The following is a 13,221-nucleotide window of genomic DNA, read 5'->3' as shown; positions in this document are numbered from 1 at the left end:
GCAGTCCAGTGCTGTTTTTTATGTGTTTTTGATGCAGTCCAGTGCTGGTTTTTTATGTGTTTTTGATGCAGTCCAGTGCTGTTTTTTTATGTGTTTTGATGCAGTCCAGTGCTGTTTTTTTATGTGTTTTTGATGCAGTCCAGTGCTGTTTTTTTATGTGTTTTTGATGCAGTCCAGTGCCTTTTTTTTAATGTGTTTTTGATGCAGTCCAGTGCTGTTTTTTTATGTGTTTTTGATGCAGTCCAGTGCTGTTTTTTTATGTGTTTTTGATGCAGTCCAGTGCTGTTTTTTTTATGTGTTTTTGATGCAGTCCAGTGCTGTTTTTTTGTGTTTTTGATGCAGTCCAGTGCTGTTTTTTTATGTGTTTTTGATGCAGTCCAGTGCTGTTTTTTTGTGTTTTTGATGCAGTCCAGTGCTGTTTTTTTATGTGTTTTTGATGCATTCCAGGTTGTTTTTTTTATGTGTTTTTGATGCATTCCAGGTTGTTTTTTTATGTGTTTTTGATGCAGTCCAGTGCTGTTTTTTTTATGTGTTTTTGATGCAGTCCAGGTTGTTTTTTTTATGTGTTTTTGATGCAGTCCAGTGCTGTTTTTTTATGTGTTTTTGATGCATTCCAGGTTGTTTTTTTATGTGTTTTTGATGCAGTCCAGGTTGTTTTTTTTATGTGTTTTTGATGCATTCCAGTGCTGTTTTTTTATGTGTTTTTGATGCAGTCCAGGTTGTTTTTTTTATGTGTTTTTGATGCAGTCCAGGTTGTTTTTTTTATGTGTTTTTGATGCATTCCAGGTTGTTTTTTTATGTGTTTTTGATGCAGTCCAGGTTGTTTTTTTTATGTGTTTTTGATGCAGTCCAGTGCTGTTTTTTTATGTGTTTTTGATGCATTCCAGGTTGTTTTTTTATGTGTTTTTGATGCAGTCCAGGTTGTTTTTTTTATGTGTTTTTGATGCAGTCCAGTGCTGTTTTTTTATGTGTTTTTGATGCAGTCCAGTGCTGTTTTTTTATGTGTTTTTGATGCAGTCCAGTGCTGTTTTTTATGTGTTTTTGATGCAGTCCAGTGCTGTTTTTTTTATGTGTTTTTGATACAGTCCAGTGCTGTTTTTTTATGGGTTTTTGATGCAGTCCAGTGCTGTTTTTTTATGGGTTTTTGATGCAGTCCAGTGCTGTTTTTTTATGTGTTTTTGATGCAGTCCAGTGCTGTTTTTTTATGTGTTTTTGATGCAGTCCAGTGCTGTTTTTTATGTGTTTTTGATGCAGTCCAGTGCTGGTTTTTTATGTGTTTTTGATGCAGTCCAGTGCTGTTTTTTTATGTGTTTTTGATGCAGTCCAGTGCTGTTTTTTTATGTGTTTTTGATGCAGTCCAGTGCTGTTTTTTTATGTGTTTTTGATGCAGTCCAGTGCCTTTTTTTTATGTGTTTTTGATGCAGTCCAGTGCTGTTTTTTTTATGTGTTTTTGATGCAGTCCAGTGCTGTTTTTTTATGTGTTTTTGATGCAGTCCAGTGCTGTTTTTTTGTGTTTTTGATGCAGTCCAGTGCTGTTTTTTTATGTGTTTTTGATGCAGTCCAGTGCTGTTTTTTTGTGTTTTTGATGCAGTCCAGTGCCTTTTTTTTTATGTGTTTTTGATGCAGTCCAGTGCTGTTTTTTTTATGTGTTTTTGATGCAGTCCAGTGCTGTTTTTTTATGTGTTTTTGATGCAGTCCAGTGCTGTTTTTTTGTGTTTTTGATGCAGTCCAGTGCTGTTTTTTTATGTGTTTTTGATGCAGTCCAGTGCTGTTTTTTTTATGTGTTTTTGATGCAGTCCAGTGCTGTTTTTTTGTGTTTTTGATGCAGTCCAGTGCTGTTTTTTTATGTGTTTTTGATGCAGTCCAGTGCTGTTTTTTTATGTGTTTTTGATGCAGTCCAGTGCTGTTTTTTTATGTGTTTTTGATGCAGTCCAGTGCTGTTTTTTTATGTGTTTTTGATGCAGTCCAGTGCTGTTTTTTTTATGTGTTTTTGATGCAGTCCAGTGCTGTTTTTTTGTGTTTTTGATGCAGTCCAGTGCTGTTTTTTTATGTGTTTTTGATGCAGTCCAGTGCTGTTTTTCCCCACCTTCAATAAGGACGTGTGTGTTCCTGGGCGTTTTTGATGCTTTTTACAGCGTTCCAGTACAGTCCAGTGCAGGAAAAATGCAGCATGCTCTACTTTTTTTTTCTGGAACTGCAAGCACTGGTGTGAAATATGCCACTAAAAAACACATAACCTACTTTCCATGCGTTTTTAATGCAAAAAAAAAAACGCACTGGACTGGATGTGGTGTGAACTGGCCCTGAAACTTTTGGTTCCTACTCATCCTTTTTCTTTGATAGAACTCTTCCTGAAAAAAAAAAAAACTCGTTCCTCAACTTTTTGGTTCCTTTTTCAGGGCCAGTTCACACCACATGAAGTCCAGTGCGTTTTTGTTCTGCATTAAAAAACGCATGGGAAAGTAGGTTATATGGTTTCCAATGGCATAGTTCACACCAGTGTGGCCAGTTCCAGAAAAAAAAGTAGAACATGCTGCATTTTTCCTCGCACTGGACTGTACTGGAATGCAGTAAAACGCATCAAAAATGCACCGCAATGCATCGCAAATGCACTGGAATATAGTTGGGAAAAAAACAGGAAAAAAAAAAAAAAAGAACAGCACCTGGAATGCATCCGGAAACGCATCAAAAACGCACCGGAACACATAAAAAACGCCTTAAACACGCACATGCAGAAACGCATCCGGAACAGATCTGGAGTGCGTTTTTGTGGTGTGAACCGCCCCTTGTTTCTTTTTTATTATACTTTTCCTGAAAAGAAGTTTGCAAGCCGACTAGCTAAAACTTAGCGGCGCTTTACTGCTAACGGACCTGCCGCCCCAGTGTGAAAGGAGTCTTAGAAGCACCTCCCAGGGAACGCATTTAATCCTTTGATCACCCCTGTAGTTAACCCCTTCCCCGCCTTTGCTATTTATACAGTGACAGTGCATATTTTTTTTTTAGCACTGATCACTATATTGGTGTCACCGGTCCCCAAAAAGTGTCACTTAGGGTCAGATTTGTCCGCCGCAATGCCGCAGGCCCGCTAAAAAATAAATAAGTAAATAAATAAATAAATGGAATAAAAAATAAATTGCAGATCGCTGTCATTACCAGTAAAAACGATTTAAAAAAAAAATATGTAAAGTCCCTAAATCTATCCCCTATTTTGTAGACGCTATAACTTTTTGTGCAAACTGATCAATATACGCTTATTGGGATTTTTTTTTTTTTTTTTTTACCAAAAATATTTAGAAGAATACACATTGGCCTAAATTGATGAAGAAATTTATTTTTTACTTTTTTTTTTTTGGAAATGTATTATAGCAAAAAGTTAAAGATATTGTTGTTTTTTTTTTTTTTTTTTTTTTTTAATTGTCAGTCTTTTTTGTTTAGTGTTAAAAAAAAAAAAAATAATAAATCGCAGATCTCTGTCATTACCAGTAAAAACGATTAAAAAAAAAAAAAAAGTAAAGTTCCTAAATCTATCCCTTATTTTGTAGACGCTATAACTCTTTGTGCAAACCGATCAATATACGCTTTTTGGGATTTTTTTTTTTAGCAAAAATATTTAAAAGAATACATATTGGCCTAAATTGATGAAGAATTTTTTTTTTTTTTACTTTTTTTTTTTTTGGAAATGTATTATAGCAAAAAGTTAAAGATATTGTTGTTTTTTTTTTTTTTTTTTTTTTAATTGTCAGTCTTTTTTGTTTAGTGTTAAAAAAAAAATAAAAAAAATAAATAAAAAATAAATCGCAGATCGCTGTCATTACCAGTAAAAACGATAAAAAAAAAAAAAAAGTAAAGTCCCTAAATCTATCCCTTATTTTGTAGATGCTATAACTCTTTGTGCAAACTGATCAATATACACTTTTTGGGATTTTTTTTTTTAGCAAAAATATTTAAAAGAATACATAATGGCCTAAATTGATGAAGAATTTTTTTTACTTTTTTTTTTGGAAATGTATTATAGCAAAAAGTTAAAAATATAGTTTTTTTTTTTTTTTTTTTTAATTGTCAGTCTTTTTTTGTTTATAACGCAAAAAAAAAAAAAAAAAAAAATCGCAGAGGTGATCAAATACCACCAAAAGAAAGTCATATTTGTGGGTAAAAAAAAGTAAGTCAACTTTATTTGGGTACGACCGCGCAATTGTCAGTTAAAGTAACGCAGTGACGCATCACAAAAAATGGCCTGGTCTGAAGTGGTTAAAAAAACATCTAATAATAAATTTTGAAGTGTAAAGCAGGCCCTTAGTGGATTGGCCCAGAAATTAGAATGAACACATGTAAGTATGTCCAATAAAAAATCAGGAAACGTTTGCACTTTGTGTATTTTATTTTCTGAAGTTCAAGTAACACACAAATCGCTTTTTCAGAATTTTGTATAGCAATTGATTGGCCAACAATTTGTATTGCTATAGTTTGCCTCTCAGTGATTTTACAAATCTGCATGAATAAATCCTCTAAAGCAGGGGGGTCTCAAACTGGCGGCCCTCCAGCTGTCGCAAAACTACAAGTCCCATAATGCACTGCAAGACAAGCATGACTCCTACAGGCAGAGGCATGATGGGACTTTTGAGTTTGAGACCCCCTGCTGTAAAATGCCCCAACAGACAGCAACAGTATAATTTTTTTTTTTTTGTTTTTCAAAATTTTATCAGTAAAGCACCATCCAGGAGCACCAGGCCATGACTGTGTAGGCAGGTGCAGTTTATTTTCTCCACTGCAGGTGGCGCTCAACCGCAGAGGGAGAGGAAATCAGGGGGAACATGCTCCTCTATCGTTTACTGGGTCACTGGGGAAGCAACCAATTGAATGCATGCGATATTGGCAGCCATCTTGGGTCAGGCAGAATCTATTTAAGACCCTGGGGCTTGGCACACATTGTGTGAATAGATAGTGTAGGGTCAGGTCAGCCGTCTGCCATGGAAAGCAAATAGGTGCCAGAAGAGTAGGGACAGAATATAGACAAGCAATCCTTACAGGAATCCTCCCATTTTGGCACAGACCGGGCAGGCCTCATTCCGCCCTCTGAGACCTGCTCCACTCCACATTCCTATTAAAGAACTGTGAGTGTTCCCAGCCAGGCACCCACCCACGGGGCTCTTCACGTTCCCACCCACGGGGCTCTTCACGTTCCCACCCACGGGGCTCTTCACGTTCCCACCCACGGGGCTCTTCACGTTCCCACCCACGGGGCTGTTCATATTATTGAACTTTGACTTGACTTTAATATAAGTTCTGTTTGCTACAATTGGACTCTGTGCAATCTCTGCCACTGCACCCACAACTGTGCCTAGGCTGAGATGATGGCAACAGTCTGCTGCAGACAGGAGGAAGCATTTCCTCAGTCTCCACTCCCCCTAGTGACCAGACTGTGGACAGGCTGATCTGTGTCAGGCATTTGTGAACACAGCCAAGATCTGCACAGACACCAGGATTCATAATGCACACACACACTGGATACAGCTGAACTGAGCAATGCCCGAGTTCCATGGTCCCTCCCTGGCCCCACAGGTTCTGCACTCACACTGGGCTAGGAATAAGTGTTCCTGTGCTCACTTACCTCATCGCCTCTGCTAATCAGACCACAGCGATCTCCGCTTCTGTGCTCAGTCATCTATAGTGAGTTCTTTGCTCTGGCACGGTTGGCGCTCACAGTGAAATGAGCCGGCCCGCCTCTTCCAAGTAGTCCCCATGCATGCTACACTTGACCGTTCCCAGGCAAGGTTTGGCAGCACTCATACTACACAAGTGACCAGGACCAAAGGGGGGTGAACTGTGCCTGGGTTCAGTTAAAAACGGCCACTCTTACCTGACTGGGTCATCTCTGAACTGGCATCTCAGTCCAGGAAGAAGCTGATGAGCTTGAGTCAGGACTCGGATCACCTGTGCTTACCAGAGTGGGAGGGTGTAGTTCTGGTGTCCACCACCGGGTGTCTCCTAGCAGCCAGCAGTCTCCAGTAATCAGTTTTCACCTGATGCTGGCTGCTGGGAAGGTATTTAGTACTTACATTTACCTCTTGCATCAGTGTTTCGCTTTCTTGCCAGATACTGCTAGCCATTTATCCTGTCCCTGCTGTTTGTGTTGTATAGATACCCTGAACCCCGCCGCCTTGTTCCTGATCCCAGTTCTGGTTTCCCCTTCCTATATGTTCCCTACGCCTCTTTTTACCCTGTTTTCTGTGTTCCCCATTTGTATATATTGTATATAGTTTTTTCGGTTCCTGCTAGTTAGGTATTTTTTAGTTTAGTTAGGTATTTTTTCACTGGGTTCACTTATATCTTTAACCCCTTGCCGACCAGCCGCCGTCACAATACTGCGGCAATTTGGCACGGCTGCGTGAATCGCCGTAGGTGAACGTCGGCCGCTTTAACCTCCCTGGCGGTTTTCCCGAGTGTAGCTCGGGGTTACATTTCAGCACCATTAGCGGTAACCCCGAGCCACACTTGGGATTGCATTGCAGGATCCTGGTGCGGTATACTTACCTTGTCCCCAGGATCCTGCGATGTCCCCCCGCACTGTCTGCGGGCTCTGTCCTCCTCCGAAGCCTCTCCGTGCCAGGCTCCGTTCCCTGTGAGCGTCACAACGCACGGGGGCGGAGCCCAGCGGCAAATAAAAAAAAGTGAAAAATTCTAATACATACAGTACTGTAATCTTACAGATTACAGTACTGTATGAAATCATTTCACATCCCTTTTGTCCCCAATGCTTTGTCCTATGCCCTGCATGCAGTTTTATATGATACTGTATATACTGTTCTTTCTGCCTGGAAACTGGAGATTGTCCATAGCAACCAAAAAGTGTCCCTTTACGTCAAAAGTGGTTTTAGACCAGCTAGAAAACAGCAATAGTAAATTAGAACACTCGCAGAATTGAGCGATAGTGAATCGTGGGGAGATTTATTTTATTATCATTATATTATTGTTTTTTTATAATTATTTATATTTATTTATTATATTATAATTTATGTTTTTGTGTTTCAAACTTCATCATACCCGGGATATCTACTAGACTCTTGGTGGACAGATCTAAGTGTGTTATTGCTAAGAATTACAGGCCTACAATATAAAACGCCAAACTCCTATGCAAAATAATTGTACCGCCTTGAGACGCAAAAATCTGAAATAATCATACCGCCAGGGAGGCTACGAGCTCTAGGGGGCGCATGCCAGAGCCGATGCACGTTGCCGGCGGCCACGATGTCCGCTGGCGACCCGCGATCGCCCCTCAGAGGGCCAGAATGGGAATCCGTCAATATAAACAGGCAGATCCTCGTTCTGACATGGGGGGGGGGGGTGTTGAGAGATCTGCTGTTCCTAGTGATCAGGAACAGCGATCTCTCTCCTCCTCCAATCACTACACTGCCCCCGCAGTTAAAAACACCTCCCAGGGAACACTTAACCCCTTGATCGCCCCCTAGTGTTAACCCCTTCCCTGCCAGTGACATTTATACAGTGATCAGTGGATATTTGTAGCTCGGATCACTTTATAAATGATCCCAAAAAAGTGTCAAAAGTGTCCGATCTGTCCGCGCAATGTCGCAGTCCCGCAAAAAAAAAAAAAAAATCGCTGATCACCGCCAGTAAAAAAAATAATTAATAATAAAAATGTCATAAATCTATCCCCTATTTTGTAGACGCAAACCAATCAATATACGCTTATTGCAATTTTTTTTTACCAGAAATATGTAGAAGAATACATAATTGGCCTAAACTCATTTTTTCTTTGGGGATATTTTTTATAGCAAAAAGTAAAAAATATTGTTTTTTTCTCAAAATTTTCGCTCTTTTTTTTGTTTATAGCGCAAAATATAAAAAACGCAGAGGTGATCAAATACCACCAAAAGAAAACTCTATTTGTGGGAAAGAAAGGACATCAATTGTGTTTGGGTAAAGCATCGCACGACCGCGCAATTGTCAGTTAAAGCGACGCAGTGCCGAATCGCAAAAAATGGCCTGGTCATTGAGGGGGCAAATCCTTCCGGTCCTTAAGTGGTTAAAGGGTTACTAAACCCAGGACTCTGCAGTCACTATATCTGGTCTCCCCAGGACTCTGCATTCACTATATCTGGTCCCCCCAGGAGCCTGCAGTCACTATATCTGGTCTCCCCAGGACTCTGCAGTCACTATATCTGGTCTCCCCAGGACTCTGCAGTCACTATATCTGGTCTCCCCAGGACTCTGCAGTCACTATATCTGGTCTCCCACAGTACACAGCACATGGAAATACAATTATTTTAGTAAATATAACCTGCTAAATACCTTTTCTCATCAGCAGTATATAGCAGTCTTGTGACTTCTATCATTGACCAGCCAAGCACTGGTTAAAGCTTGTAGGAGGAGTTTTTATTCCTCATAGGAGATTGTCCTATGAGGATGCAGGACACCCCTGGCCCTCTGTCTGGACAGTGCTGATTGGCCCTGTGCTGATCACATGCACTCTCCCAAGAAAAAAAAAACACTTTAAAAATACACACCAAACTGAGCATGTGCAGCTTGTCCCCAAGGCTCTGTACTATCAGGAGATATACTGGGGACAGTGGAAGAAGGGGAGGATCAGAGAAGACAGGCTCAAACAGCCTTTTTTACACAATGCAGAAGATTAACCCCTTAGGTTTCACAGTGAGTATAACAAGCATGCTTTACTGCATATACAGACTGATTTGACTGTTGTGGGTTTAGTAACACTTTAAATTTGCTTTTTGCTCCTGTTTGGATGGATTTTGGCTTCACTGTAAATAATTTGACACTTCTATACACAGTCTGATCTTAGTTTTTCATAAGTGTATCCATGCAGATCTGGCCGTCCCTCGTGCTGCTGCTGATCCCTGACAGCTTGCATGATGCCTGAACAAAGATGGCACCGTCCTTTGGGAGATAAAAGCAGACAAAGGCATTGTCAGATAGAGAAATGGTTCTCAACCTCAGTCCTCAAGTACCCCCAACGGGCCATGTTTGCAGGTTTTCCTTTATCTTGCCTTAAATCAGAGTCAATGGTTTGGTATTTTGGACAGCTAAGAGAAATTCTCAAAACATGGCCTGTTGGGGGTTCTTGAGGACTGGGGTTGAGATCCTCTGACATAGAGTGCTGTGATCTCTGTGAAACGTAATAAATACCTGGAAGGGTTACACTTTTTTTTTTGTTTTATGCCTCTCCCCCTTCATGGGGTGTCAAATTTTCCAATGCATTTCATTTTAAAACCAGCACCCTGGACACACCCGGGAGCTTTATTCAGGGCGCAGTTACTCCCTATTATGCATCAAAGGCCACCTCGGAAAAATCGCCCCACCAGGGCGGACATTCCGCTCTTCAGCAGGTTGACAGTGCCCGTGACCACCGACTCAGCTACCACCTTCTCTGCAGCCACCACGGCCGGCTGTGTGGCCAGGACGACGGTGCCCCTCGCAGCGGCGGCACCAACCACCCCATACAGTCCGATCCCCGCCGTCACGCCCAGTCCGATGGCATTACAGGTGAAACGCGTCTTGTAGCCAGAGCAGAACTTCTCCTGTTCTTCCTGCAGATGAGACTCCAGCTCTCCCAGCACCGTGGCGTGGTGGGCGGGGTTGGGACCCTTCAAGGAGTAGGTGAACTTTTTGGTCAGATCCTCCACCTTCTCGGAGATGAGCGTCCTCATGGTGGATGGTAGGAGGTGGGAAGGCTGAGAGGAGACAAAAAAAACATTGTTATCTTCTAGATGCATGTGATTCACTTAAAGGGGAACTCCACTTTTGTTAAGGAAAAAACAAACACTCTGCAGGGATTTTAACTACTTGCTGAGCAGCCAGTAGTACTGCTGGCTGGTGGCTCCCAACTTCCTGGTTGACAGGTGCACATGCACCTCCTGATTGGACACAGCATGAGTTCATCAGCAGGCTCGCAGCCAATGATTTTGGCTGTGAACCTGCTGATTGCTGGGGCCAATCACAGCACAGATCTATGTGTGTTAGTAAACACAATACAGATCTGGTTGGTTTTTCTCCCTTATTTCTCTTACCATTCAGAGCTGAGAGCCGGTCACTCACCTGATTGTTGAGGAATTCTGCCAGCTCCAGCTTGGTGTTCTCCAGGGTTTTCTGGTTCATAATAGCATAAAACATCTGGAAGAGAGAACTGAGAGTGAGAGATGGCGGTATATGTGACCCTATATGGGAAGCAACCAATTGCGGATAGAGACTGTTGGATTTGTGCAAACTGATTGGCTCATCTCCAACTGTGATGTCACTTTTTTCACAAGGGTCAAAAATTGATAAAGATCTTTGGCTCTTCACAAATGCTTTTTCCCTAGGGCAGCCATGTGGAATCATGGGGCCCAGTACACCCCCTTCAAGTTAGGGCCCCACCTTCCTTTGTGCTCTGTGTAACTGTCAATGCTAGCATATGCAATGTCTGGGACTCAGAAGAATAGAATTGTGCGGGGGGGCATGGCTGATTAGGTCAAGCCACAACTACAACATTGCCTGGTCCACTGTCCTCTGTTTATGAGTCCTGCAGAGTGCTAACAAGGCCAATCAGTCACATGAAGACTCCAAGACTGGGTGTATGGGGGCAGTGGCGGCCAGTGGTTTTTTATGGGGGGGGCATCAAACAACCCCCCCTCCATTGGTCGGCAAAAAAAAAACCCTGTTGGTCGGCAAAGAACCCCCCCGTTGGTCGGCAAACAACCCCCCCCGTAGGTCGGCAAACAACCCCCCCCCATTGGTCGGCAAACAACCCCCCCCGTTGGTCGGCAAACAACCCCCCCCCCCGTTGGTCGGCAAACAACCCCCCCCATTGGTCGGTGGCATCTCAGCACCCCCCCCTGCACTTACCCCAGCAGGCCCCGGTGGTCAGGTTGCGGGCTCTGGCAGGGTTTCTATGGATGGCAGGCAGGCTCCCGTGTCTTCTGTGCAGCTCCTCCCTTCTCCTAGGCGTCCAATAGGATCGCCTGTCTTTTCAGCCAATCGGGCTGATTAGGTCAAGCCATTCCTATAACACTGCCTGGTCCACTGTCCTCTGTTTATGAGTGCTGCAGAGTGCTAACAAGGCCAATCAGTCACATAAAGACTCCAAGACTGGGTGTATGGGGGCAGTGGCAGCCAGTGTTTTTTTTGGGGGGGGGCGGCAAACAACCCCCCCTCCATTGGTTGGCAAAAAAAATCCCTGTTGGTCGGCAAACAACCCCCCCGTTGGTCGGAAAACAACCCCCCTTGGTCGGTGGCATCTCAGCACCCCCCCCCGCACTTACCCCAGCAGGCCCCGGTGGTCAGGTGGGGGGCTCCGGCAGGGCTTCTATGGATGGCAGGCAGGCTCCTGTGTCTTCTGTGCGGCTCCTCCCTTCTCCTAGGTGTCCAATAGGATCACCTGTCCTTTCAGCCAATTGGGCTTTCCACTTTCCGATTGGTCGGGAGGAGGATCAGTGTTGCAACAGCGAATGAATAATTGCAACACACCTGGGTGGGCTCTGGACGCAATGCTCTGCGCCCCGAGCCCACCCTATTTTGACACCTATTAGAGCCTCTGGCTATAAAAAAAACACATTACCACCCACCACCATCCCCGTCATAGCAATTCATGTGCCTGGCGTCCTGAAAAGGGGCTGGGCGCATGGATAGGGAGGGCGGCGACATGGATGGGGGGGCCACCCACAATGGACAGGCCGTCCCTGTATGGGGGTGTACACAGAGGGCGGTAGTAAGAGGGACAGAAATCAAATAAAGGTGGGGGTGTCGTCATTGTCATTTAGCAAACCAGGACCACCAGTAAAGGGGTAAGAGGTTGTATTGCCATAAGGGGCCCAGCAGGGGGTGCCGGGCCCAGCAAAGACTGCCTAGGAGTGTCCTTCCTACTAGCGAACCATGTATACTGTATGATAAAAGGGGACTTTAAATATACCCCCTATAGTGACCCGATACAGGAACAAATATAAAATATACTGAATTGTATTACAAAGTTTCATAAAATTTGCCCAATAGGTCATTACAAACACATCATACCCAAAAGTGTTGGATACAAAGTTGCACAAGAAAGAGAATCAAGGTCTACGGCAGGGCTCTCCAAACTTTTCTAAACAAAGGGCCAGTTTATTTTCCTTCAGACTTTAGGGGGGCCGTACTGTCACCAGTGGGAGAAGAAATTGCCCCAGCGTCAGTGGGAGAAAAAAAAATGACATAGTGCCTCTGGTCGTGGGAGGAGGAATAGTGGCACATCATTAGTATTAGTGGGAGGAATATCCCCATGGTTGTTTTCAGTGGAAGGAATAGTGCTCTATTGTTTATCTTGGTGGGAGGAAAAGTGCCCCATCAATGGTGTCAGTGGAAGAAATAATGCTCCATCACTGGGGTCAGTGGGAGGAATACTACCCCACTGTTGGAAGAAATAGTGCCCCATCATTAGTGTCATTGGAGGGAATTAATGCTCTGTCATTGGTGTCAGTGGAAGATGCCCCATTGTTAGTATCAGTGGAAGGAATGATGCTCCATCACTGGTGTCAGTAGAAGAAGTGCTCCATTGCTGGTGTCAGTGGGAGGAGTAGTGCCCCATCATTGGTGTCATTGAAAGGAATTAATGCTCCATCATTGGCATTAGTGGAAATCATATTGCCTCATTGTTGGGGTCAGTGAAATGAATGGTGCTACATCATTGGTGTCAGTGAGAGAGGAATAATGCCTCATATTAGCAGGAGGAACAGTGCCCCAAGGGCCGGAGATAAAGGCAAGCAAAGGGGCGCATCTGGCCCATGGATTGCAGTTTGGAGACCACTGGCCTACGTGTTTCTTTGGAAGATCGGCTTCTTCAGGACTCTTCTGTTCTCAATTATATGCAGTATATATTATATACTATTATGAATTTTATAAAGTAAAAAAAAAACAATCATTATAAGAGACACTTATAATATTGGGTTTCCTCCCACACTCCAAAGACATGCTGGTAGGGCAATTTCTTCCTGTTTATACTGTTTATCTATCTATCTATCTATCTATCTATCTATCTATCTATCTATCTATCTATCTATCTATCTATCTATCTATCTATCTATCTATCTATCTATCTATCTATCTATCTATCTATCTATCATAATGAGTATTAGAGTTTTTTATGGAATTCATAAGAGCATATGATATACACAGAGACAAGAAGAGTCCTGAAGAAGCACAACGTCCCATGAAACTCGCAGACCTCGATTGTCCTTGATG

The 13,221-nt window shown here is 43.0% G+C and overlaps 1 protein-coding gene across 2 annotated transcripts in view; it reads right to left on the bottom strand.

The window, feature by feature from the left end:
* Positions 1-4,359: 4,359 nt before the first annotated feature.
* The window catches only part of LOC141148270 (RING finger protein 112-like), a 39,434-nt gene continuing 30,572 nt past the window's right edge, over positions 4,360-13,221 (bottom strand). For both annotated transcript variants that reach the window (XM_073635539.1, XM_073635537.1), the window contains 2 exons: positions 10,072-10,146; positions 4,360-9,707 (listed from right to left, as the gene is read on the bottom strand). In XM_073635539.1, the coding sequence (XP_073491640.1) occupies positions 9,306-9,707; positions 10,072-10,146 (477 nt within the window). In that variant the 3' untranslated portion in view covers positions 4,360-9,305. The remainder of the gene's footprint in view (positions 9,708-10,071; positions 10,147-13,221) is intronic.

The sequence above is a fragment of the Aquarana catesbeiana genome, linkage group LG06, assembly GCF_042186555.1.
Source record: "Aquarana catesbeiana isolate 2022-GZ linkage group LG06, ASM4218655v1, whole genome shotgun sequence".
Classification (NCBI taxonomy): Eukaryota; Metazoa; Chordata; class Amphibia; order Anura; family Ranidae; genus Aquarana; species Aquarana catesbeiana.
This window is presented reverse-complemented; position numbering and strand designations above follow the sequence as displayed.